This window comes from Scyliorhinus torazame, chromosome 5, assembly GCF_047496885.1.
Source record: "Scyliorhinus torazame isolate Kashiwa2021f chromosome 5, sScyTor2.1, whole genome shotgun sequence".
Classification (NCBI taxonomy): domain Eukaryota; kingdom Metazoa; phylum Chordata; class Chondrichthyes; order Carcharhiniformes; family Scyliorhinidae; genus Scyliorhinus; species Scyliorhinus torazame.
In genome coordinates, this window is record NC_092711.1 from 326,464,031 (window position 1) to 326,489,542 (window position 25,512).

The 25,512-nt window shown below is 49.5% G+C and overlaps 1 protein-coding gene across 9 annotated transcripts in view; it reads left to right on the forward strand.

Annotated features, from left to right (window-relative positions):
- Nucleotides 1-25,512, forward strand: part of mospd1 (motile sperm domain containing 1) — an 87,632-nt gene that overhangs the window by 20,298 nt on the left and 41,822 nt on the right. For 8 of the 9 annotated variants that reach the window (XM_072506000.1, XM_072506005.1, XM_072505999.1 and 5 more), the window contains exons 2-4: nt 10,483-10,725; nt 10,811-10,886; nt 20,412-20,635. In XM_072506000.1, the coding sequence (XP_072362101.1) occupies nt 10,572-10,725; nt 10,811-10,886; nt 20,412-20,635 (454 nt within the window). In that variant the 5' untranslated portion in view covers nt 10,483-10,571. Of the gene's footprint in view, nt 1-10,482; nt 10,726-10,810; nt 10,887-20,411; nt 20,636-22,935; nt 23,043-25,512 lie in introns of those variants that run through there. The other variant, XM_072506003.1, reaches the window with a different exon arrangement.

Sequence of the window (25,512 nt, forward strand, 5' to 3'; positions counted from 1 at the left end):
CCGATAACCTCACACTTATCCACAGCCGATAACCTCACACTTATCCACAGCCGATAACCTCACACTTATCCACAGCCGATAACCTCACACTCATCCACAGCGGATATCCTCACACTCATCCACAGCGGATATCCTCACACTCATCCACAGCCGATAACCTCACACTTATCCACAGCCGATAACCTCACACTTAACAAAGAACATTACAGCACAGGAACAGGCCCTTCGGCCTTCCCAGCCTGCCCCGATCCAGATCCTTTATCTAAACCTGTCTTCTATTTCCCAAGGATCTACTTCCCTCTGTTCCCCACCCATTCATATATCTGTCTAGATGCATCTTAAATGATGCTATCGTGCCCGCCTCTACCACCTCCGCTGGCAAAGCGTTCCAGGCTCCCACCACCTTCTGCGTAAAAAGCTTTCCACGCACATCTCCCTTAAACTTTCCCCCTCTCACCTTGAAATCGTGACCCCTTGTAATTGACATCCCCACTCTTGGAAAAAGCTTGTTCTATCCACCCTGTCCATACCTCTCATAATTTTGTAGACCTCAATCAGGTCCCCCCTCAACCTCCGTCTTTCCAACGAAAACAATCCTAATCTACTCAACCTTTCTTCATAGCTAGCACCCTCCATACCAGGCAACGTCTTGGTGAACCTCCTCTGCACCCTCTCTAAAGCATCCACATCCTTCTGGTAATGTGGCGACCAGAACTGCACGCAGTATTCCAAATGTGGCCTAACCAAAGTCCTATACAACTGTAACATGACCTGCCGACTCTTGTACTCAATACCCCGTCCGATGAAGGCAAGCATGCTGTATGCCTTCTTGATCACTCTATCGACCTGTGTTGCCACCTTCAGGGTACAATGGACCTGAACTCCCAGATCTCTCTGTACATCAATTTTCCCCAGGTCTCTTCCATTGACCGTATAGTCTGCTCTTGAATTCGATCTTCCAAAATGCATCACCTCGCATTTGCCTGGATTGAACTTATCTGCCATTTCTCTGCCCAACTCTCCAATCTATCTATATTTTGCTGTATTCTCTGACAGTCCTCCTCGCTCTCTGCAACTCCACCAACCTTAGTATCATCTGTAAATTTGCTAATCAGACCACCTATACCTTCGTCCAGATCATTTATGTATATCACAAACAACAGTGGTCCGAGCACAGATCCCTGTGGAACACCACTAGTCACCTTTCTCCATTTTGAGACACTCCCTTCCACCACTACTCTCTGTCTCCTGTTGCCCAGCCAGTTCTTTATCCATCTAGCTAGTACACCCTGAACCCCATACGACTTCACTTTTTCCATCAACCTGCCATGGGGAACTTTATCAAACGCTTTACTGAAGTCCATGTATATAACATCTACAGCCCTTCCCTCATCAATTAACTTTGTCACTTCCTCAAAGAATTCTATTAGGTTTGTAAGACATGATCTTCCCTGCACAAAACCATGCTGCCTATCACTGATCAGTCTATTTTCTTCCAAATGTAAAAGATCCTATCCCTCAGTATCTTTTCCAACAGTTTGCCTACCAGTGACGTCAAGCTCACAGGTCTATAATTCCCTGGATTATCCCTGCTACCCTTCTTAAACAAAGGGACAACATTAGCAATTCTCCAGTCCTCCGGGACCTCACCCGTGCTCAAGGATGCTGCAAAGATATCTGTAAAGGCCCCAGCTATTTCGTCCCTCACTTCCCTCAGTAACCTGGGATAGATCCCATCTGGACCTGGGGACTTGTCCACCTTAATGTCTTTTAGAAGACCCAAAACCTCCCCCTTCCTTATGCCGACTTGACCTAGAGTATTTAAACATCCATCCCTAGCCTCAACATCCGTCATGTCCCTCTCCTTGGTGAATACCGATGCAAAGTACTCATTAAGAATCTCACCGATTTCCTCTGACTCCACGCATAAATTCCCTCTTTTGTCTTTGAGTGGGCCAATCCTTTCTCTAGTTACCCTCTTGCTCCTTATATATGAATTCTGGACTTAGTGTTATGTAATGAGCCAGACTTGATAAAAGATCTTAAAGTAAGGGAACATTTAGGAGGCAGTGATCATAATATAGTAGAATTCAGTCTGCAATTTGAAAGAAAGAAGGTAGAATCAGATGTAAAGGTGTTACAGTCTTGCACTTTGGAAAAAAGAATAGAGGCATGGTCTATTTTCTAAACGGTGACAAAATTCATAATGCTCAAGTGCAAAGGGACTTGGGAGTCCTAGTCCAGGATTCTCTAAAGGTAAACTTGCAGGTTGAGTCCGTAATTAAGAAAGCAAATGCAATGTTGTCATTTATCTCAAGAGGCTTGGAATATAAAAGCAGGGATGTACTTCTGAAGCTTTATAAAGCACTAGTTAGGCCCCATTTAGAATACTGTGAGCAATGTTGGGCCCCACACCTCAGGAAGGACATACTGGCACTGGAGCGGGTCCAGCGGAGATTCACACGGATGATCCCAGGAATGGTAGGCCTAACATACGATGAACGTCTGAGGATCCTGGGATTATATTCATTGGAGTTTAGGAGGTTGAGGGGAGACCTAATAGAAACTTACAAGATAATGAATCGCTTAGATAGGGTGGACGTAGGGAAGTTGTTTCCATTAGCAGGGGAGACTAGGACCCGGAGGCACAGCCTTAGAATAAAAGAGAGTCACTTAGAACAGAGATGAGGAGAAATTTCTTCAGCCAGAGAGTGGTGGGTCTGTGGAATTCATTGCCACAGAGGGCGGTGGAGGCCGGGACGTTGAGTGTCTTTAAGACAGAAGTTGATGAATTCTTGATTTCTCGAGGAATTAAGGGCTATGGAGAGAGAGCGGGTAAATGGAGTTGAAATCAGCCATGATTGAATGGTGGAGTGGACTCGATGGGTCGAATGGCCTTACTTGCGCTCCTATGTCTTATGGTCTTAAAATGCTTTGGGATTTTCCTTAACCCTGTTTGCCAAAGATATTTCATGACCCCTTTTAGCCCTCTTTAATGTGCATTTGAGATTTGTCCTACTTTCCCGATATTCCTCCAAAACTTCAGTTTTAAGTCACCTAGATCTTATGTATGCTTCCTTTTTCATCTTAGCTAGTCTCACAATTCCACCCGTCATCCATGGTTCCCTAATCTTGCCATTTCTATCCCTCATTTTCACAGGGACATGTCTGTCCTGCACTCTAAATCAACCTTTCCTTAAAAGACTTCCACATTTCAAATGTGGATTTACCCTTTTTTTTTTATTAAATATTTTATTGAAAATTTTTGGTCAACCAACACAGTACATTGTGCATCCTTTACACAATATTATAACAACACAAATAACAATGACCTATTTTATAAACAAAAAATGAATAAATAATAAATAACAAAAATGAAAACTAGCCCTAATTGGCAACTGCCTTGTAACAAGTAACACTCTCCAAAAATATAATTTAACAGTCCAATATATAATTATCTGTAGCAACGACCTATACATACTATACAGTATATATTAACAACCCTGAGAGTCCTTCTGGTTCCTCCTCCCCCCCCCCCCCACCCCCCTCCCGATCCTGGGCTGCTGCTGCTGCCTTCTTTTTCCCATTCCGTCTATCTTTCTGCGAGGTATTCGACGAACGGTTGCCACCGCCTGGTGAACCCTTGAGCCGACCCCCTTAGGACGAACTTAATCCGCTCTAGCTTTATAAACCCCGCCATGTCATTTATCCAGGTCTCCACCCCCGGGGGCTTGGCTTCTTTCCACATTAGCAATATCCTGCGCCGGGCTACTAGGGACGCAAAGGCCAAAACATCGGCCTCTCTCGCCTCCTGCACTCCCGGCTCTTGTGCAACCCCAAATATAGCCAACCCCCAGCCTGGTTCGACCCGGACTCCTACTACTTTTGAAAGCACCTTTGTCACCCCCATCCAAAACCCCTGTAGTGCCGGGCATGACCAAAACATATGGGTATGATTCGCTGGGCTTCTCGAGCACCTCGCACACCTATCCTCCACCCCAAAAAATTTACTGAGCCGTGCTCCAGTCATATGTGCCCTGTGTAATACCTTAAACTGAATCAGGCTTAGCCTGGCACACGAGGACGACGAGTTTACCCTGCTTAGGGCATCTGCCCACAGCCCCTCCTCGATCTCCTCCCCCAGCTCTTCTTCCCATTTCCCTTTTAGTTCATCTACCATAGTCTCCCCTTCGTCCCTCATTTCCCTATATATATCTGACACCTTACCATCCCCCACCCATGTCTTTGCGATCACTCTGTCCTGCACCTCTTGTGTCGGGAGCTGCGGGAATTCCCTCACCTGTTGCCTCGCAAAAGCCCTCAGTTGCATATACCTGAATGCATTCCCTTGGGGCAACCCATATTTCTCGGTCAGCGCTCCCAGACTCGCGAACTTCCCATCCACAAACAGATCTTTCAGTTGCGTTATTCCTGCTCTTTGCCACATTCCATATACCCCATCCATTCCCCCCGGGGCAAACCTATGGTTGTTTCTTATCGGGGACCCCCCCAAGGCTCCAGTCTTTCCCCTATGCCGTCTCCACTGTCCCCAAATCTTCAGTGTAGCCACCACCACCGGGCTTGTGGTGTAGTTCCTTGGTGAGAACGGCAATGGGGCTGTCACCATAGCCTGTAGGCTAGTCCACCTACAGGACGCCCTCTCTAATCTCTTCCACGCCGCTCCCTCCTCCTCTCCCATCCACTTACTCACCATTGAAATATTAGCGGCCCAATAATACTCACTTAGGCTCGGTAGTGCCAGCCCCCCCCTATCCCTGCTACGCTGTAAGAATCCCTTCCTCACTCTCGGCGTCTTCCCGGCCCACACAAAACCCATGATGCTCTTTTCAATCCTTTTAAAAAAAGCCTTCGTGATCACCACCGGGAGGCACTGAAACACAAAGAGGAATCTCGGGAGGACCACCATCTTAACCGCCTGCACCCTCCCTGCCATTGACAGGGATACCATATCCCATCTCTTGAAATCCTCCTCCATCTGTTCCACCAACCGCGTTAAATTTAACCTATGCAATGTGCCCCAATTCTTAGCTATCTGGATCCCCAGGTAACGAAAGTCCCTTGTTACCTTCCTCAACGGTAGGTCCTCTATTTCTCTACTCGGCTCCCCTGGATGCACCACAAACAACTCACTTTTCCCCATGTTCAATTTATACCCTGAAAAATCCCCAAACTCCCCAAGTATCCGCATTATTTCTGGCATCCCCTCCGCCAGGTCCACCACGTATAGTAGCAAATCGTCCGCATACAAAGATACCCGGTGCTCTTCTCCTCCCCTAAGTACTCCCCTCCACTTCTTGGAACCCCTCAACGCTATCGCCAGGGGCTCAATCGCCAGTGCAAACAATAATGGGGACAGAGGGCATCCCTGCCTTGTCCCTCTATGGAGCCGAAAATATGCAGATCCCCGTCCATTCGTGACCACGCTCGCCACTGGGGCCCTATACAACAGCTGCACCCATCTAACATACCCCTCTCCAAAACCAAATCTCCTCAACACCTCCCACAAATAATCCCACTCCACTCTATCAAATGCTTTCTCGGCATCCATCGCCACTACTATCTCCGTTTCTCCCTCTGGTGGGGCCATCATCATTACCCCTAACAACCTCCGTATATTCGTGTTCAGCTGTCTCCCCTTCACAAACCCAGTTTGGTCCTCGTGGACCACCCCCGGGACACATTCCTCTATTCTCATTGCCATTACCTTGGCCAGGACCTTGGCATCTACATTTAGGAGGGAAATAGGTCTATAGGACCCGCATTGTAGCGGGTCCTTTTCCTTCTTTAAGAGAAGCGATATCGTTGCTTCAGACATAGTCGGGGGCAGTTGTCCCCTTTCCTTTGCCTCATTAAAGGTCCTCATCAGTACCGGGGCGAGCAAGTCCACATATTTTCTATAGAATTCGACTGGGAATCCATCCGGTCCCGGGGCCTTTCCCGCCTGCATGCTCCTAATTCCTTTCACCACTTCTTCTACCTCGATCTGTGCTCCCAGTCCCACCCTTTCCTGCTCTTCCACCTTGGGAAATTCCAGCCGATCCAAGAAGCCCATCATTCTCTCCCTCCCATCCGGGGGTTGAGCTTCATATAATTTTTTATAAAATGTCTTGAACACTCCATTCACTCTCTCCGCTCCCCGCTCCATCTCTCCTTCCTCATCCCTCACTCCCCCTATTTCCCTCGCTGCTCCCCTTTTCCTCAATTGGTGTGCCAGCAACCTGCTCACCTTCTCCCCATATTCGTACTGTACACCCTGTGCCTTCCTCCATTGTGCCTCTGCAGTGCCTGTAGTCAGCAAGTCAAATTCTACATGTAGCCTTTGCCTTTCCCTGTACAGTCCCTCCTCCGGTGCTTCCGCATATTGTCTGTCCACCCTCAAAAGTTCTTGCAGCAACCGCTCCCGTTCCTTACTCTCCTGCTTCCCTTTATGTGCCCTTATTGATATCAGCTCCCTCTAACCACCGCCTTCAATGCCTCCCAGACCACTCCCACCTGGACCTCCCCATTATCATTGAGTTCCAAGTACTTTTCAATGCACCCCCTCACCCTTAGACACACCCCCTCATCTGCCATTAGTCCCATGTCCATTCTCCAGGGTGGGCGCCCTCCTGTTTCCTCCCCTATCTCCAAGTCCACCCAGTGTGGAGCGTGATCCGAAATGGCTATAGCCGTATACTCCGTTCCCCTCACCTTCGGGATCAATGCCCTACCCAGCACAAAAAAGTCTATTCGCGAGTAGACTTTATGGACATAGGAGAAAAACGAGAACTCCTTACTCCTAGGTCTGCTAAATCTCCACGGGTCTACACCTCCCATCTGCTCCATAAAATCTTTAAGTACCTTGGCTGCTGCCGGCCTCCTTCCAGTCCTGGACTTCGACCTATCCAGCCCTGGTTCCAACACCGTATTAAAATCTCCCCCCATTATCAGCTTTCCCATCTCTAGGTCCGGAATGCGTCCTAGCATCCGCCTCATAAAATTGGCATCATCCCAGTTCGGGGCATATACGTTTACCAAAACCACCGTCTCCCCCTGTAGTTTGCCACTCACCATCACGTATCTGCCCCCGTTATCCGCCACTATAGTCTTTGCCTCGAACATTACCCGCTTCCCCACTAATATAGCCACCCCCCTGTTTTTCGCATCTAGCCCCGAATGGAACACCTGCCCCACCCATCCTTTGCGTAGCCTAACCTGGTCTATCAGTTTCAGGTGCGTTTCCTGTAACATAACCACATCTGCCTTAAGTTTCTTAAGGTGTGCGAGTACCCGTGCCCTCTTTATCGGCCCGTTCAGCCCTCTCACGTTCCACGTGATCAGCCGAGTTGGGGGGCTTCCTACCCCCCCCCTTGTCGATTAGCCATCACCTTTTTCCAGCTCCTCACCCGGTTCCCACGCAGCTGTATCTCCCCCAGGCGGTGCCCCTCCGCCCATCCTCTCCCATACCAGCTCCCCCCTCTCCCCAGCAGCAGCAACCCAGTAATTCCCCCCTCCCACCCCCCCCCGCTAGATCCCCCGCTAGCATAATTACTCCCCCCATGTTGCTCCCAGAAGTCAGCAAACTCTGGCTGACCTCGGCTTCCCCCCGTGACCTCGGCTCGCACCGTGCGACGCCCCCTCCTTCCTGCTTCTCTATTCCCGCCATGATTATCATAGCGCGGGAACCAAGCCCGCGCTTCTCCCTTGGCCCCGCCCCTAATGGCCAACGCCCCATCTCCTCCACCTCCCCTCCTCCCCCCATCACCACCTGTGGGAGAGAGAAAAGTTACCACATCGCAGGATTAGTACATAAAACCCCTCTTTGCCCCCCACATTCGCCCCACCACTTTGTTCGAACGTTCTTTTTAATAACCCGCTCATTCCAGTTTTTCTTCCACAATAAAAGTCCACGCTTCATCCGCCGTCTCAAAGTAGTGGTGCCTCCCTCGATATGTGACCCACAGTCTTGCCGGTTGCAGCATTCCAAATTTTATCTTCTTTTTATGAAGCACCGCCTTGGCCCGATTAAAGCTCACCCTCCTTCTCGCCACCTCCGCACTCCAGTCTTGATAAACGCGGATCACCGCGTTCTCCCATTTACTGCTCCGAGTTTTCTTCGCCCATCTAAGGACCATTTCTCTATCCTTAAAATGGAGGAATCTCACCACTATGGCTCTGGGAATTTCTCCTGCTCTCGGTCCTCGCGCCATCACTCGGTATGCTCCCTCCACCTCCAACGGACCCGCCGGGGCCTCCGCTCCCATTAACGAGTGCAGCATCGTGCTCACATATGCCCCGACGTCCGCTCCCTCCACACCTTCAGGAAGACCAAGAATCCTCAGGTTGTTCCTCCTTGCGTTGTTTTCCAGTGCCTCCAACCTTTCCACACATCGTTTCTGATGTGCCTCCTGCGTCTCCGTCTTCACCACCAGGCCCTGTATATCGTCCTCATTCTCGGCTGCCTTTGCCTTCACGACCCGAAGCTCCCGCTCCTGGGTCTTTTGTTCCTCCTTTAGCCCTTCGATCGCCTGTAGTATCGGGGCCAACAGCTCTTTCTTCATTTCCTTTTTGATCTCTTCCACACAGCATTTCAAGAACTCTTGTTATTCAGGGCCCCATGTTAAACTGCCACCTTCCGACGCCATCTTGGTTTTTGCTTGCCTTCCTTGCCGCTGTTCTAAAGGATCCACTGCAATCTGGCCACTCTCTCCTCCTTTTTCCATCCGTATCCAGGGGGGATTCCCTTCTGGTTTACCGCACAGTGTTTTTAGCCGTCAAAATTGCCGTTGGGGCTCCTATCAAGAGCCCAAAAGTCCGTTTCACAGGGAGCTGCCGAAACGTGCGACTCAGCTGGTCATCGCCGCACCCGGAAGTCTGTGGATTTACCCTTAAACAGCTGCTCCCAATCCACATTCCCTAGCTCCTGCCGAATTTTGTTATACTTGGCCTTTCCCCAATTTAGCACTCTTCCTTTAGGACCACTCTCGTCTTTATACATGAGTATTCTAAAACTTACGGAATTGTGATCGCTATTCTCAAGTAATCACCGACTGAAACTTCAACCACCTGGCCGGGATCATTCCCCAATACCAGGTCCAGTATGGCCCCTTCCCGAGTTGGACTATTTACATACTGCTCTAAAAAACTCTCCTGGATGCTCCTTACAAATTCTGCTCCATCTACGCCTCCAATACTACATGAGTCCCATGGGATATCCCATCCGCTGCGGATGTCCTCACACTTATCCACAGTGGATATCCTCACATTTATCCACATTATACTGCAATCCTCTTTTTTAAATATCTTTAAATTGTTGCTACCTCTTGATATTTCTAGCTAGCTTTCTCTTCTATTCTAATTTTTTCCTATTTATTAATGTTTTAGTCAACTGTTGCTGCTTTTTATATTCGATCCAATCTTCTGACCTGCCAGCCACCTTTGTGCAATTATAAGTCTTTTCTCTAAGTTTGATGGAATGTTTAAACTTTTTTTGCTGCTTGAATGGCTGAATATCCTCCTCTTGATCCCGTGTTCCGTGCTCCAACTTTCCCTGCCTTCCACCTTTACCGTGACTCACTATGCATAATGTTACAGGATATATGTGTGGAGTCTGCACATTCTCCCCGTGTGTGCGTTGGTTTCCTCCGGGTGCTCCAGCTTCCTCCCACAGGTTAGGTGGATTAGCCATGATTAATTGCCCTTCGTGTCCAAAAAAGGTTAGGTTGGGTTATGGGGATAAAGCGGATAGGGTGGCGGTGTGGGGCTTGAATAGTGTGCTCTTTCCAAGGGCAGACTCGATGGGCTGAATGGCCTCCTTCTGCACTGTAAATTCTATGATAATCTGTATTCGGACGTTTGTTACTCTAAGGGTACCGACCATATGTTTGAAATGACCGCCCAGATCAATTGGAGCTAATGACCTAGCGGTGATTAATTCAGTTGCTGCCAAGTTGGATAAATTTGAGTATTGAGGTGAAGAGGCAGCTTAAATCAATCAATTAACCCTTGACATTCTCTTGCATTCATTGTAGTTTGTTAAAATGAAATGGTTGCTGTATTTTCAACATTGGAGTTGGTAGATCTGAAGGAGAAGATCTGCTTGTTTGCAAGCAGTTGGATGCTTCTAATGTCAGTTCATTCATTTAAAAAAAATACTTTTAAATAATTTTTCCAATTAAGGAGCAATTTAGCGTGGCACATCTTTGGGTTGTGGGGGGAAACCCACGCAGACACGGGGAGAATGTGCAAATTCCACACAGACAGTGACCCGGTGCCGGATCGAACTCGGCTCCTCAGCGGCGTGAGGCAGCAGTGCTAACCACTGTGCCACCGTGCTGCCCTATGTCAGTTCATTCATAAGTTAGTGCCCAGGAACAGCATTAAAGGTAGAACGAATTTTCAATGTCATCATGTAATTTTATAACACACATGCCCTTAGTGAATATCGTTCTCTAAAAGCAGTTGTTTTATTTGTCTTCACAGGTATGGCAAAATGCTGAGAGGACTGTAAAAACAATTAAGTGTTCCAAAGGAGATTAAGTGGTCAAGAACACCCTTAATATTCCGTGCCAATGCAGCAACACAGGCGGCAGCCAGAATTAGTGGAAGGAAATCTTCCTGTCTTTGTATTTCCAACAGAACTGATATTTTATGCAGATGATCAGTCAACACACAAACAAGTGCTGACTCTCTACAACCCTTATGAGTTTGCCTTAAAATTCAAAGGTACACCTGCACCTTTACACTGATTTACACCTTTTAGTGCTAAGGTTCCTGTTACATTCTAACATTTCCTCTTTTGTCCTTTCAGTTCTGTGCACAGCACCAAACAAGTATGTTGTTGTTGATGCTGCAGGTGCAGTGAAGCCTCAGTGCTGCGTCGACATGTAAGTGAAGCGTGTTTGTTACGTGAAACTGTTACTGTACTGAGGCAAATTGTCCTTTGTCTTATATCTTTAGCAATGGAAGGGTGCTTTTCTGATTGGAGGGCTGTGACCAGTGGTGTTCCGCAGGGATCAGTGCTGGGACCTTTGCTGTTCGTAGTACATATCAATGATTTGGAGGAAAATGTAACTGGTCTGATTAATACGTTTGCGGACGACACAAAGGTTGGTGGAATTGCGGATAGCGATGAGGACTGTCAGAGGATACAGCAGGATTTCGATCGTTTGGGGACTTGGGCAGTGAGATGGCAGATGGAGTTTAATCCAGACAAATGTGGTAATGCATTTTGGAAGGTCTAATACAGGTAGCGAATATACAGTGAATGGTAGAACCCTCAAGAGTATTGACAGTCAGACAGATCTTGGTGTACAGGTCCACAGGTCACTGAAAGGGGCAACACAGGTGGAGAAGGTAGTCAAGAAGGCATACGGCATGCTTGCCTTCATTGGCCGGGGCATTGAGTATAAAAATTGGCAAGTCATGGTGCAGCTGTTAGGCCACACTTGGAGTATAGTGTTCAATTCTGGTCGCCACACTACTGGAAGGATGTGGAGGCTTTTATAAAAAAAATTTTTAAAAAAATGTTTATTAAGAATTTTTAACAAAATTTTCAACCATACAAAACAAACCCCCCCCCCCCCCCCCCAGGCGTAACACAAAAGAAAGAAAGATCGCATAGCAAGACATGAACATGGCAAGTCAATATGATACAGAACTTTGTACATTGGATTCCTCCCGTACATATCAGTTTCCCGGCTCATTCATGTATTTTCTTGCTCAAATGCCCCCCCCCCCCAAGAAAGATGTTCTCCCCCCCCCCCACCTGGGTTGCTGCTGTTGCTGTCCGACCTTCATCTAACGCTCCGCGCGATAGTCTAGGAACGGTTGCCACCGCCTGTAGAACCCCTGCGCAGACCCCTCAAGGCAAACTTTATCCTCTCCAACTTGATAAACCCTGCCATATCATTTATCCAGGCCTCCACGCTGGGGGGCTTCGCCTCTTTCCACATTAACAAGATCCTTCGCCGGGATACTAGGGACTCAAATGCCAGAATGCCAGCCTCTTTCGCCTCCTGCACTCCCGGCTCGTCCACTACTCCAAATAGTGCTAGCCCCCAGTTTGGCTTGACCCGGACTTTCACCACCTTAGATACTGTTCCCGCAACTCCCCTCCAGTGCCGGGCATGACCAAAACATATGGACATGGTTCGCCGGACATCCTGAGCACCTCCCACATCTGTCCTCCACCCCAAAGAACTTACTCAGCCTCGCCCCCGTCATATGTGCTCTGTGAACTACCTTAAACTGTATCAGGCTAAGCCTGGCACACGAGGAAGAGGAATTAACCCTACTTAGGGCATCAGCCCACACCCCTCCTCAATCTCCTCCCCTAGCTCCTCTTCCCATTTACCTTTCAGCTCCTCTACCAAAGCCTCCCCCTCTTCTTTCATCTCCTGGTATATCGCCGACACCTTGCCCTCCCCGACCCATACGCCCGAAATCACCCTGTCTTGAATCCCCTGTGCCGGGAGCAGCGGGAATTCCCTCACCTGCCGCCTCACAAACGCCCTCACTTGTATGTACCTGAAGGCATTTCCCGGGGGTAGTCCAAATTTCTCCTCCAGCGCCCCTAAGCTCGCAAACGTCCCGTCGATGAACAGGTCCCCCATTCTTCTAATCCCTGCCCGATGCCAGCTCTGAAACCCCCCGTCCATCCTTCCTGGGACAAACCGATGGTTATCCCTGATCGGGGACCACACCGAGGCTCCCATCGCTCCCTATGTCGTCTCCACTGCCCCCAGATCTTTAACGTTGCCGCCACCACCGGGCTCGTGGTGTACCTTGTCGGCGAGAGCGGCAGCGGTGCCGTCACCAGTGCCCCCAGGCTCGTTCCTTTGCAGGACGCCATCTCCAACCTCTTGCACGCCGCCCCCTCTCCCTCCATCACCCATTTACAGATCATCGCCACGTTGGCTGCCCAGTAGTAGCTCCCCAGATTCGGCAACACCAACCCTCCTCTATCTCTGCTACACTCCAGGAACCCCCTCCTTACCCTCGGAGTCTTGCTCGCCCACACAAATCCCATAATTCTCCTGCTTACCCTCTTAAAGAAGGCCTTGGTAATCACAATTGGGAGGCATTGGAATACAAAAAGAAACCTCGGGAGAACCACCAGTTTAATCGACTGTACCCTGCCCGCCAGCGAGAGTGGCAACATGTCCCACCTTTTAAAGTCCTCCTCCATCTGTTCCACCAGCTGCGTCAAATTAAGTTTGTGCAGTGCCCTCCAGCTCCTAGCTACCTGAATCCCCAAGTATCGAAAGCTCCTTTCGCCCTCCTCAACGGTAGGTCGTCTATCCCTCTTCCCTGATCCCCCGGCTGCACCACAAAGAGCTCACTCTTTCCCACATTGAGCTTATAGCCCGAGAAGTCTCCAAACTCCCTTAGGATCTGCATTACCTCCACCATCCCCTCCACTGGATCCGTCACATACAGCAACAGGTCGTCTGCGTACAGCGACACTCGATGTTCCTCTCCCCTTCGGACCACCCCCTTCCATTTCCCCGACTCCCTTAACGCCATGGCCAAAGGTTCAATTGCTAATGCGAACAGCAGAGGGGACAGGGGGCACCCCTGCCTCGTCCCTCGATACAGCCGGAAATACTCCGACCTCCGCCGGTTCGTGACCACACTCGCCACCTGGGCTCTGTACAGGAACTTAACCCAACTGATAAACCCTCCCCCGAACCCAAACCTCCTCACCACTTCCCAGAGATACTCCCACTCTACTCGGTCAAAGGCCTTCTCCGCGTCCATGGCTGCCACTATCTCCGCCTCTCCCTCCACCGATGGCATCATTATCACATTTAGGAGCCTTCGCACATTGGTATTTAGCTGCCTACCCTTTACGAATCCCGTCTGGTCCTCGTGAATCACCCCCGGGACACAGTCCTCAATCCTCGTAGCCAACATTTTTGCCAGCAACTTAGCATCTACGTTGAGGAGCGAGATCGGTCTATACGACTCGCATTGCAGTGGGTCCTTATCCCGCTTCAAGAGCAAAGAGATTGTCGCCTCCGACATTGTCGGGGGCAGGATCCCCCTCTCCCTTGCTTCATTGAAGGTCCTTACCAGCAACGGGGCTAACAGGTCTCCATAGTTCCTATAAAACTCCACCGGGAACCCATCCGGCCCCGGGGCCTTCCCCGCCTGCATGCTCCCCAGTCCTTTAACCAGCTCCTCCACCCCAATGGGCGCCCCCAAACCAGCCACCTCCTGCTCCTCCACCCTCGGGAATCCCAGTTGGTCCAAGAATCGTCGCATCCCCTCTTTTCCCCCTGGGGGTTGGGACCTATACAGCTCCTCGTAAAAGGCCTTAAATGCCTCATTCACTTTCACCGCACTCCGCACCGTAGTTCCTCTGCCATCCTTGACTCCACCTATTTCCCTCGCTGCCATCCTCTTACGGAGCTGATGTGCCAGCATCCGACTCGCCTTCTCCCCATATTCATATATCGCCCCCTGTGCCTTCCTCCACTGTGCCTCTGCCTTCCCTGTGGTCAACAGGTCGAACTCCGTCTGGAGACTTCATCTCTCCCTGAGTAGCCCCTCATCAGGGGCCTCTGCATCTCTCCTGTCCACCCTTAAAATCTCCCCCACTAACCTCTCCCTTTCCCTGCCCTCTCTCTTCATCCTGTGAGCCCTGATGGAGATTAACTCTCCCCTGACCACCGCCTTCAGCGCCTCCCATACTACTCCCACCTGCACCCCCCCCGTTGTCGTTGGCCTCCAGGTACCTTTCGATGCACCCCCGCACCCTCCCACACACTTCCTCGTCTGCCAGCAGTCCCACATCCAACCTCCACAACGGGCGTTGGTCCCTCTCCTCCCCCATCTCTAGCTCCACCCAATGCGGGGCGTGGTCTGAAATGGCTATGGCCGAATACTCCGTTCCCTCCACTTTCGGGATCAATGCCCTGCCCAAAGCAAAAAAATCTATCCGGGAGTAGGCCATGGGAGAAAAAAGAAAATTCTCTGGCCAAAGGCCTGGCAAATCTCCACGGATCTACTCCCCCCCCCCCCCCCCCCCCCCCCCCCCCCCCCCCCCACATCTGATCCATAAACCCCCTGAGCACCTTGGCCGCCGCCGACCTCTTCCCCGTCCTAGATCTGGAACGATCTAATGCTGGGTCCAACACCGTGTTGAAATCCCCACCCATTATCAAACTCCCTACCTCCAAGTCTGGAATACGCCCCAACATCCGTTTCATGAATCCAGCATCGTCCCAGTTCGGGGCGTATACATTTACCAATACCACCTCCGTCCCCTGCAACCTACCGCTCACCATCACGTATCGGCCTCCATTGTCCGATACTATGTTCTTGGCCTCAAATGACACCTGCTTCCCCACCAGTATTGCCACTCCTCTATTCTTCGCATCCAGCCCCGAATGGAACACCTGTCGTACCCATCCCTTCCTTAACCTGACCTGATCTGCCACCTTCAGATGTGTCTCCTGAAGCATGACCACATCTGCCTTCAGTCCCTTTAGGTGCGCGAACACTCGGGCCCTCTTAACCGGCCCGTTTAGGCCTCTCACATTCCACGTGATCAGCTGGATTTGGGGGCTACCCTACCCCCCCCCCCCCCCCCCCCCCAACCTGCCGACTAGCCATCTCCTATCTTAGGCCAGGCCCGCGCCTCCCGCACCCTCCAGTCCCCCAGATGGGGAACCCCTGCCCCGACCACCTCTTCCATTTTCAGTTCCCCCTCGGCCAGTGCAGCAGCAACCCTATTGTCCCGTTCTCTCCCCCCCCCCCCCCCCCCCCCCGCGCATCTAGCTCTTTTGCTCCCCCCATACTACTTCCGTGAGTCAGCTGACTTCTGCTGACCCCGGCTTCCCCCGCCTTCCCGTTGATCTCCCCCGTGTGGGAATCTCTCCCCCTCCTTACCTTCCTCCATCCCCCCCCCTCCCAAGCGCGGGAAAAAGCCCGCGCTTTCCTGAGCCAGCCCCGCCCCCTGTGGCGCAGCTCCTGTTGCGGCCATTATCCCAGTTCCCCCATCCCCGAGTCTCACCTCCCTCCAGCACCGACGCCCACATTTCCCACTATCTCGTCAACAGGAAAAAAAAATTTAACAAGAACTCTTCCCACATCCCTATCCATCATCCCTCCCATGAAACACTCTTTACCCATATTTACAACCCCGTATACAGTCGACATCCCCCCCCCACAACCACAGCCCCTCAGTTTGAGTCCAATTTTTCCGTTTGGATAAAGGTCCAAGCCTCTTCTGGCGTTTCGAAATAGTGGTGTCTGTCCTGATAAGTGACCCACAGTCGCGCAGGCTGCAGCATTCCGAACCTGACTTTTTTTGTGCAGCACCGCCTTGGCCCGGTTGAAGCCAGCTCTCCTCTTTGCCACCTCCGCACTCCAGTCCTGGTATACTCGGATCACCGCGTTCTCTCATCTACTGCTCCGCACCTTCTTGGCCCATCTCCGCACACTTTCTTTGTCCGCGAAGCGATGGAACCTCGCCACAATCACCCTTGGCGGCTCATCAGCCCTGGGTCTCCTCGCCAGGACCCGGTGAGCTCCTTCCAGCTCCAGGGGGTTCGGAGAGACCTCCGCACCCATCAGCGAATGGAGCATCGTACTCGCGTACGCCCCGGCATCAGCTCCCTCCACTCCTTCGGGGAGACCCAGAATCCGGAGATTCTTCCTCCTCGACCTGTTCTCCAGGACCTCGAGTCTCTCGGCCCACCTCCTGTGCACCGCCTCGTGCGCCTCCATCTTTACCGCCAGGCCCAGGATCTCGTCCTCGTTCTCATTAGTTTTATCCCTCACCTCACGTAGCTCCACTGCCTGGGCCTTCTGGGTCTCCTTCAGCCCCTCGATCACCAACAGCATTGGCGCCAGAACCTCCTTTTTAAGCTCCTCCACACAGCGCCTGAGGAATTCCTGCTGGTCCGGCCCCCATGCTGCTCGATCTCCGCCCTCCGCCATCTTGTTTTTTCCCACTCGTTTTTGCCGCTGCTCCAAAGCCTCTTTCTCCGACGCTCCAGCGCTAATCCCTGCCATACAACATAAGGGGGACCTTACTTCACCTTCCCACACGGGATTCAATCAAAAAAATTCCTTTGAGGCTCCTCTGGAGAGCCCAAAAGTCCATGATAGCGGGAGCTGCCGAAATGTGCGGCTTAGCTCCGCATCGCCGCAACCGGAAGTCGTGGAGGCTTTAGAGAGGGTGCAGAAGAGATTTGCCAGGATGTTGCCTGGTATGGAGGGCATTAGCTATGAGGAGAGGTTGAATAAACTTGGTTTGTTCTCACTGGAACGAAGGAGGTTGAGGGGCGACCTGATAGAGGTCTACAAAATTATGAGGGGCATAGACAGAGTGGACAATCAGAGACTTTTTCCCAGGGTAGAGGGGTCAATTACTAGGGGGCATAGGTTTAAGGTGTAGTGGCAAGGTTTAGAGGAGATGTGCGAGGCAGTTTTTTTTACGCAGAGGGTAGTGGGTGCCTGGAACTCACTACCGGAGGTGGTGGTGGAAGCAGGGACGATAGTGACATTTAAGGGGCATCTTGACAAATATATGAATAGGATGGGAATAGAGGGATACGGACCCAGGAAGTGTAGAAGATTGTAGTTTAGTCGGGCAGCATGGTCGGCGCAGGCTTGGAGGGCCGAAGGGCCTGTTCCTGTGCTGTACATTTCTTTGTTCTTTGTTCTCTGGCACGTGACTTCCAAATCATTACTGAGGATTCAGGGCAACCACTAAAGGAGTAAAACCTGTTTTTATAGTTAACATTCACCATGATGTAAGCACATACAGAACTTGCCTTCCACGTTTCCAAGGTATCCTGAAATTCACTCCCTCAGTACTGACCCCCTGAGAGTGCAGCATTCCCACAGTACTGAACTCCGAAAGTGCAGCGCTCCCTCAGTACTGACCCTCTGACAGTGCAACACTCCGTCAGTACTGACCCTCTGACAGTGCAACACTCCCTCAGTACTGACCCTCTGACAGTGCGGCGCTCCCTCAGTACTGACCCTCTGACAGTGCAACACTCCCTCAGTACTGACCCTCTGACAGTGCGGCACACCCTCAGTACTGACCCTCTGACAGTGCGGCACTCCCTCAGTACTGACCCTCTGACAGTGCAACACTCCGTCAGTACTGACCCTCTGACAGTGCAACACTCCCTCAGTACTGACCCTCTGACAGTGCAGCACTCCCTCAGTACTGACCCTCTGACAGTGCAGCACTCCCTCAGTACTGGCCCTCTGACAGTGCGGCACTCCCTCAGTACTGACTCTCTGACAGTGCGGCACTCCCTCAGTACTGACCCTCTGACAGTGCGGCACTCCCTCAGTACTGACTCTCTGACTGTGCAGCACTCCCTCAGTACTGACCCTCTGACAGTGCGGCACTCCCTCAGTACTGACTCTCTGACAGTGCGGCACTCTCTCAGTACTGACCCTCTGACAGTGCGGCACTCTCTCAGTACTGACCCTCTGACAGTGCAACACTCCCTCAGTACTGACCCTCTGACAATGCAGCACTCCCTCAGTACTGACCCTCTGACAGTGCAACACTCCCTCAGTACTGACCCTCTGACAATGCAGCACTCCCTCAGTACTGACCCTCTGACAGTGCGGCACTCCCTCAGTACTGTCCCTCTGACAGTGCGGCACTCCCTCAGTACTGACCCTCTGACAATGCAGCACTCCCTCAGTACTGACCCTCTGACAGTGCGGCACTCCCTCAGTACTGACCCTCTGACAGTGCGGCACTCCCTCAGTACTGACCCTTTGACAGTGCAGCACTCCCTCAGTACTGACCCTCTGACAGTGCGACGCTCCCTCAGTACTGACCCTCTGACAGTGCGACGCTCCCTCAGTACTGACCCTCTGACAGTCGGCACTCCCTCAGTACTGACCCTCTGACAGTGCGGCACTCCCTCAGTCCTGACCCTCTGACAGTGCGGCACTCCCTCAGTCCTGACCCTCTGACAGTGCGGCACTCCCTCAGTACTGAATCAAACTGAAGGTTAAAATTTAAGATGAAAGTTAAGTTACATTTTTCTCTTGAGGTCGTTATCGTTCCAAATCCTTGAAAGGTATTCAAGGGGCCATCAGGAAAGGGAGTTCAGCCCACAATCTGATCAGCCAGTGTATTGCTGAATGACAGCATGCTCCAGCACTGATTGGATTTCTTGTCTTCTTTTGAAAGTATTGATTATCCGCTCACACGTGGAGAGAGACTCCATTCCCCCAACCTCTGATCCAAGCTTGTAAATATTTCTGGTTTGAGCATCTCCCTTTCATCGTTCACTTTCACCCTATCTCAGCTATTTGGCTGCTGGAACCTCTCATCATTTCAAACTTTATTGCCATATTTTCCTGGGTGGTCTTCTACCCTCTGTGAAATTGTGTCCATCCAAAATTCTCAATGCTCATGTCTCAACTCGTACCACATTCCTTTCCCCCATCACTCCTGTGCCCACTCACCTACATTTGGCTCCTGATTAAGCAGTGTCTTTATTTTAAAATTCTCATCCTTATTTTCATACCCAACATGGCCTTGCCTCCTCCCTATCTCTGTAATGAAATGAAAAAATGAAAATCGCTTATTGTCACAAGTAGGCTTATAATGAAGTTACTGTGAAAAGCCCCTAGTCGCCACATTCCGGCGCCTGTTCGGGGAGGCTGGCACGGGAATTGAACCGTGCTGCGGGCCTGCCTTGGTCTGCTTTAAAAGCCAGCTCTTTAGCCCTGTGCTAAACCAGCCCCTAATGTCCTCCAGCCCCACAACTTTCCAAGATATATCCAACCTTTTAATTCTGATCTCTTGATCTTGAGCATCCCGATTTTTTTGGTTCCATCACTGGCAACCGTTCCTTCAGCTGCCTGGGCTCCAAACTCTGGGATTTCCTCCCTGATCCTCTCCGCCTCTCTTCCTCACTTTCCTGCTTGAAGAAGCCTTTGACCTAGCTTTTGGTCATCTGACCAAATAGCTCCTTACGAGGCTCGTTGCCATTTTATTTATTCATTTACGGGATGTGGGCCTTTTAATGCTACTGTGAAGTGACTTACATATAGAAACTTAGAAAATAGGAGCAGCAGGGGACCATTCGGCCCTTCCAGCCTGCTCTACCATTCATTATCATCATTGCTGGTTATCAAACTCAATAGCCTAATGCCGCTATCCCCCCCATTTCATTACATAAAACACGCTATGCAAATAAAAGTCGTTTTGTTCCATTTTTCTCCATTTGTAATTTCTATTTCAAGAAATCACAAAATGAAATGAGGAGAAATAATGTTGTGGGAGATTGAGGCCTTTGACTCACAATTGACCCCATTGTAGCACCAGTACGTTGAGGGTTGCTCAGATTTTGTAGTTGTGACAGGCTATTTTCTTCTCTCTCTCTCTCTCTCTCCACCACTCCCCATCTCAGTGTTATTCGCCATAGAGATGTGCGGCCTTGCCATTATGGTGTCATAGACAAATTCCGACTGCAAGTGTCAGAACAAAGTCAGCGGAAAGCACTTGGTAAAAAGGAGGTGATTTCTGTTCTCCTCCCATCTACAAAGGAGCAACAGCAGAAGGAGGAAGAGGACAAACACATCAAAGAACACTTGGCGGAAGCTGTATTCTTTGAACAGACCTCATTTCAGCAGGGTAGGTGAATTTTACTGTCGCTTCATCTGTCAGTATTCTGAACTCAGTACCATGGGAGTTGGTGAGATGAATAGAGAGATGCTTTTAAGGATAGACACAAAAGGAAGAAAGAAATGGAAGGTTATTCTGATAGGGTAGGAGGAGGCCCAGGTGGTGCATTACCACTGGCATAGATCTACCTATTTTACTCAATTTTATTACGTTATTACCTGTATTAAGCAGTATATAAATACAATGGGAGGAGACAGACTGTCCACAGTAAGCAGCAAAAATCTGTTAATTGGTAAAACGACAGAAGATCAGTGAGAAGTGTTCAGAAAATAATTAAATTTGACTAGAGTGGTGCAAATTGGGGCATCACGGTGGTGCAGTGGTTAGCACTGCTGCCTCACGGCGCCGAGGACCCGGGTCACTGTCCGTGTGGAGTTTACACATTCTCCCCATGTCTGCGTGGGTCTCACCCCCGCAACCCAAAGGTGTGCAGGGTAGGTGAATTGGCCACGCTAAATTGCCCCTTAATTGGGGAAAAAAAATTTGGGTACTCTAAATTCAAAAAAAACGAGCAGTGCAAATTAAAACATGGGTCTGGTGGTTTTGGTATCCCTAGCTCAAAGAAGGGGTGGACTGGGTACTAAATATTGTTGGATACAAGATGTTCAGGACAAATAGGGAAGGACTGAAAGAAGAAAAGTTGATGGTATTGATTCAGGAGAATATTGCAGTGCTGGAGGGGACAAGGACAGAATCTACGAGGTTACAGTTTGGGAATTGTAGTGATAGCATTATATTATGGGTGTAATGATGTGGAGATGCCGGCGTTGGACTGGGGTGAGCACAGTAAGAAGTCTTACAAAACCAGGTTAAAGTCCAACAGGTTTGTTTCAAATCACTAGCTTTCGGAGTGCAGCTCCTTCATCAGGTGAATTATGGGTGTATTTTATAGACCACCAGATCGGAGGGAAATTACAGTGAGGTAAAAAAATCTATAGAGTAGTTATAATTGAGGACTTCAATTATCCTCATATAAACTGGGATAGTAATAGTGTAAAGGGCAGAGAGCTGGAAGAATTCAGAGTACCGAATTGTTATTTTTCCACTTAAGGGGCAATTTAGCATGGCCAATCCATCTACCCTGCACATGTTTGGGTTGTGGGGTGAGACCCACATAGGCACGGGGAGAATGTGCAAACTCCTCACGGCCAGTTACCCGGGGCCGGGATAGAACCCGTGAGGCAGCAGCGTTAACCACTGCGCCACCGTGCTGCCCCTAGGAGGAAGAATTTATGAAGAATGTTCAGGAGAATGTTCCATATCATTATGTGCCCAGTCAAACATGACGTGGAGGCATTGCTGGGTCTAGCTCTCAGGAATGAGTTGGCACAAGTGGGTCAATTGTGTCATATGAGGGACATTTTAAAATTGTTTTTAAAGTACTGCAATTTATTTCCCAATTAAGGGACAATTTAGTGTGGCCAGTCCACCTACCTTGCACATCTTTGGGTTATGGGGTGAAACCCACGCAGACATGGTGAGAATGTGCAAACTCCACACGGACAGTGACCCAGGGCTGGGATCGAACCTGGGACCTCAGCGCCGTGCGGCAGCAATGTTAACCATTGCATCACCGTGCCACACCATATGGGGGACATTTAAGATACAGCGATTATAGTCGATCTTGGTTAGCCATGGAAAAGGACAAGGACCAATCTAGAGTAAAAATAATTAAGTGGGATAGAAATTGATCTGGCCTTGGTACATTGGAGTCAAATATTGGCAGGTCAAACTGTAACTGAACAGTTTGCTGTCTTTAAAGAGGAGATCATTTGCATACAGTGCAAGGTGGAGTCCCAGGAGGAGGAAAGGCAGGGTAAAGAAATCCAGAACTCCCTGGCTGATTAAAGAGTCGGGGAGCAAGATCAAGTTTTAAAAAAAAGTATGTATGCCAGATGTCCGAGCGATAACAAAAGTGAGAACCAGGTTGAATATAAAAAGTTTGAAGAGGAAATAAGAGAAGCAGAGAAGGATTATCATAAGATACTGGCAGGCAACAAAAGACAATTCAGAAATCTGTAGGAATATAAATAGTAAAAAAATAGATGGAGAGGTGGTTCCAATCAAGGACCAGAAAGGGAATCTAAGCATAGAAGTACGAGACATGGCGGAGATACTAAATTAGTACTTTGCATCTGTATTTAGTAAGAAAAATGATGTTGTCAAAATCATAGTGAAAGATGATATATTTGAGATACTGGATGAACTAAAATAGAAGAGGTACTTGAAATGTTCGTTGTACTTCCAAGTTGATAGGTCACCAGGACCGAATGCGTAACAACTGACGATACTGAGGAAAGCAATGGTGGAAATGGCAGAGGTGTTGACCATAATCTTCCTCAGGTACACGGGTGATGCCGGAGGACTAGAGAATTGCAAGTGTTACACCCTTGTTGGGAAAAAAGGGAATAAGAAATCCAGCATTCACAGGCGAATCAGTTTAACCTGGGTGATGGGGAAATGATAGAAATGATAATCTGAGACAAAATTAACAGGCACTTGGACAAGTGTGGATTAATTAAGGAAAGATAGGCACAGATTTGATAAAGGCAGTTTGAGTTTAACTAACTTGATTGAGTTTTTTTATGAGGGTAATGTGGTTGATGGGGTGTAGATGAACTTATAAAAGTCATTTGACAAAAGTGCCAAATAACATGTTTATCTACAAAATTGAAACCTGTGGAATAAAGCGACGGTGGCAAGGTGGCGCAGTGGGTTAGCCCTGTTGCCTCACGGCGCCGAGGTCCCAGGTTCGATCCCGGCTCTGGGTCACTGTCCGTGTGGAGTTTGCACATTCTCCCCGTGTTGCCTGGGTTTCACCCCCACAACCCAAAAGATGTGCAGGGTAGGTGGATTGGCCACACTAAATTGCCCCTTAATTGGAAAAAAAATGAATTGGGCACTCTAAATTTAAAAAATAAATAATTTTACTGCACAAAAACTAAAGAACACATCTAAATAACTACATTCTATCTTAGTTAGCTATGTTAAAGATGTTAAAAATACAATGAACAGAGTAACTTGCACTGTAAACTGAACTTAACTTGGGGAGTTTGGTGACGTCATATAGGAGCAGGATGCACAAAAGGTGGCTCCCGACGGGGTGTTTGTTTTTGATTCCTTTTACCTGTTTTTTCGGGGGATTTTGGTGTCCAAACCCAGTTAGTTAGTTTGGAGAACTTTCACTTGACGGAGGCATGTCGGAAACGTCGATGAAGAAAGCTCAGGAGGGGAGCCTGACAAAAGAACCTGAAGGAGGGAAGATGGCTGCCGCGCCCATTACATCAGACACGTGGCTGAGGTGAGGGTGCAGGAGCTGGACATATTCGGCAAACAGATGGATAGACAGTTCGAGTGGCAGGGCAAGGAGATGAAGGAATCATTTAAAGCCACTGTCGAGGCACTGGGCCCGATTCGCAAGCAGCCAGGAAATACCTCGAACATGGTGAACATGCAACGTGAGACGTTGGCACACCAGTCAAGGCGACAGGAGACTGCTAGGGAGATTGTGAAGGTGAGGGAACCGGGGTCTCCGCTCCAGAAAAGGTGAACAGGGGGTTTTGAACCTTTTATGAGGGGTTTTATAGATTGGAGCAGCCAGAGGATGAGCAGAGGATGGCAGAGTTTTTAGAGGGTTTGGAGTTCCCCCAGCTGGGGGAGGAATTGTGGGAGCAGATGGAAGAGCCGTTGGAGTTGGAGGAGCTTTGAACAGCTGAGGAAAGATGCAGATGGGGAAGGTGCCGGGGCCAGATGGTACAACTTTATAAGGAGTTTGGGATCGGTTGGCCCCTTTGGTGTTGGGGATGTTTGCGATTCACTGGCGCGGGGTTCTCTCCCAGAGACATTGGGGCAGGCATCTATCTCCCTCCTGAAGAAGGATAAAGACCCCACAAAGTGCGGGTTGTACAACCCTATTTCGATGCTCAATGTGCATGCAAAGAACATAAGAACTAGGAGCAGGAGTCGGCTATCTGGCCCCTCAACCTAGTGAATCTCCTCTGCACACCCTCCAGTGCCAGTACGTCCTTTCTCAATACGAAGTCTTACACCACCAGGTTAAAGTCCAACAGGTTTGTTTCAATGTCACTAGCTTTCGGAGCGCTGCTCCTTCCTCAGGTGAATGAAGAGGACATACCTCTTCATTCACCTGAGGAAGGAGCAGCGCTCCGAAAGCTAATGACATCGAAACAAACCTGTTGGACTTTAACCTGGTGGTGTAAGACTTCTTACTGTGCTCACCCCAGTCCAACGGCGGCATCTCCACATCATGACGTCCTTTCTCAAGTAAGGAAACCAAAACTGAACACAATACTCCAGGTGTGGCCTCACTAACACCTTATACAATTGCAGCAGAACCTCCCTAGTCTTAAACTCCATCCCTCTAGCAATGAAGGCCAAAATTCCATTTGCCTTCTTAATCACCTGTTGCACCTGAAAACCAACTTTATGCGACTCATGCACTAGCACACCCAGGTCTCTCTGCACAGCAGCATGTTTTAATATTTTATCATTTAAATAATAATCCCTTTTGCTGTTATTCCTACCAAAATGGATAACCTCACATTTGTCAACATTGTATTCCATCTGCCAGACTCTAGCCCATTCACTTAGCCTATCCAAATCCCTCTGCAAACTTCCAGTATCCTTTGCACTTTTTGCTTTACCACTCATCTTAGTGTCGTCTGCAAACTTGGACACATTGCCCTTGGTCCCCAACTCCAAATCATCTATGTAAATTGTGAACAATTGTGGGCCCAACACTGATCCCTGAGGGACACCACTAGCTACTGATTGCCAACCAGAGAAACACCCATTAACCCCCACTC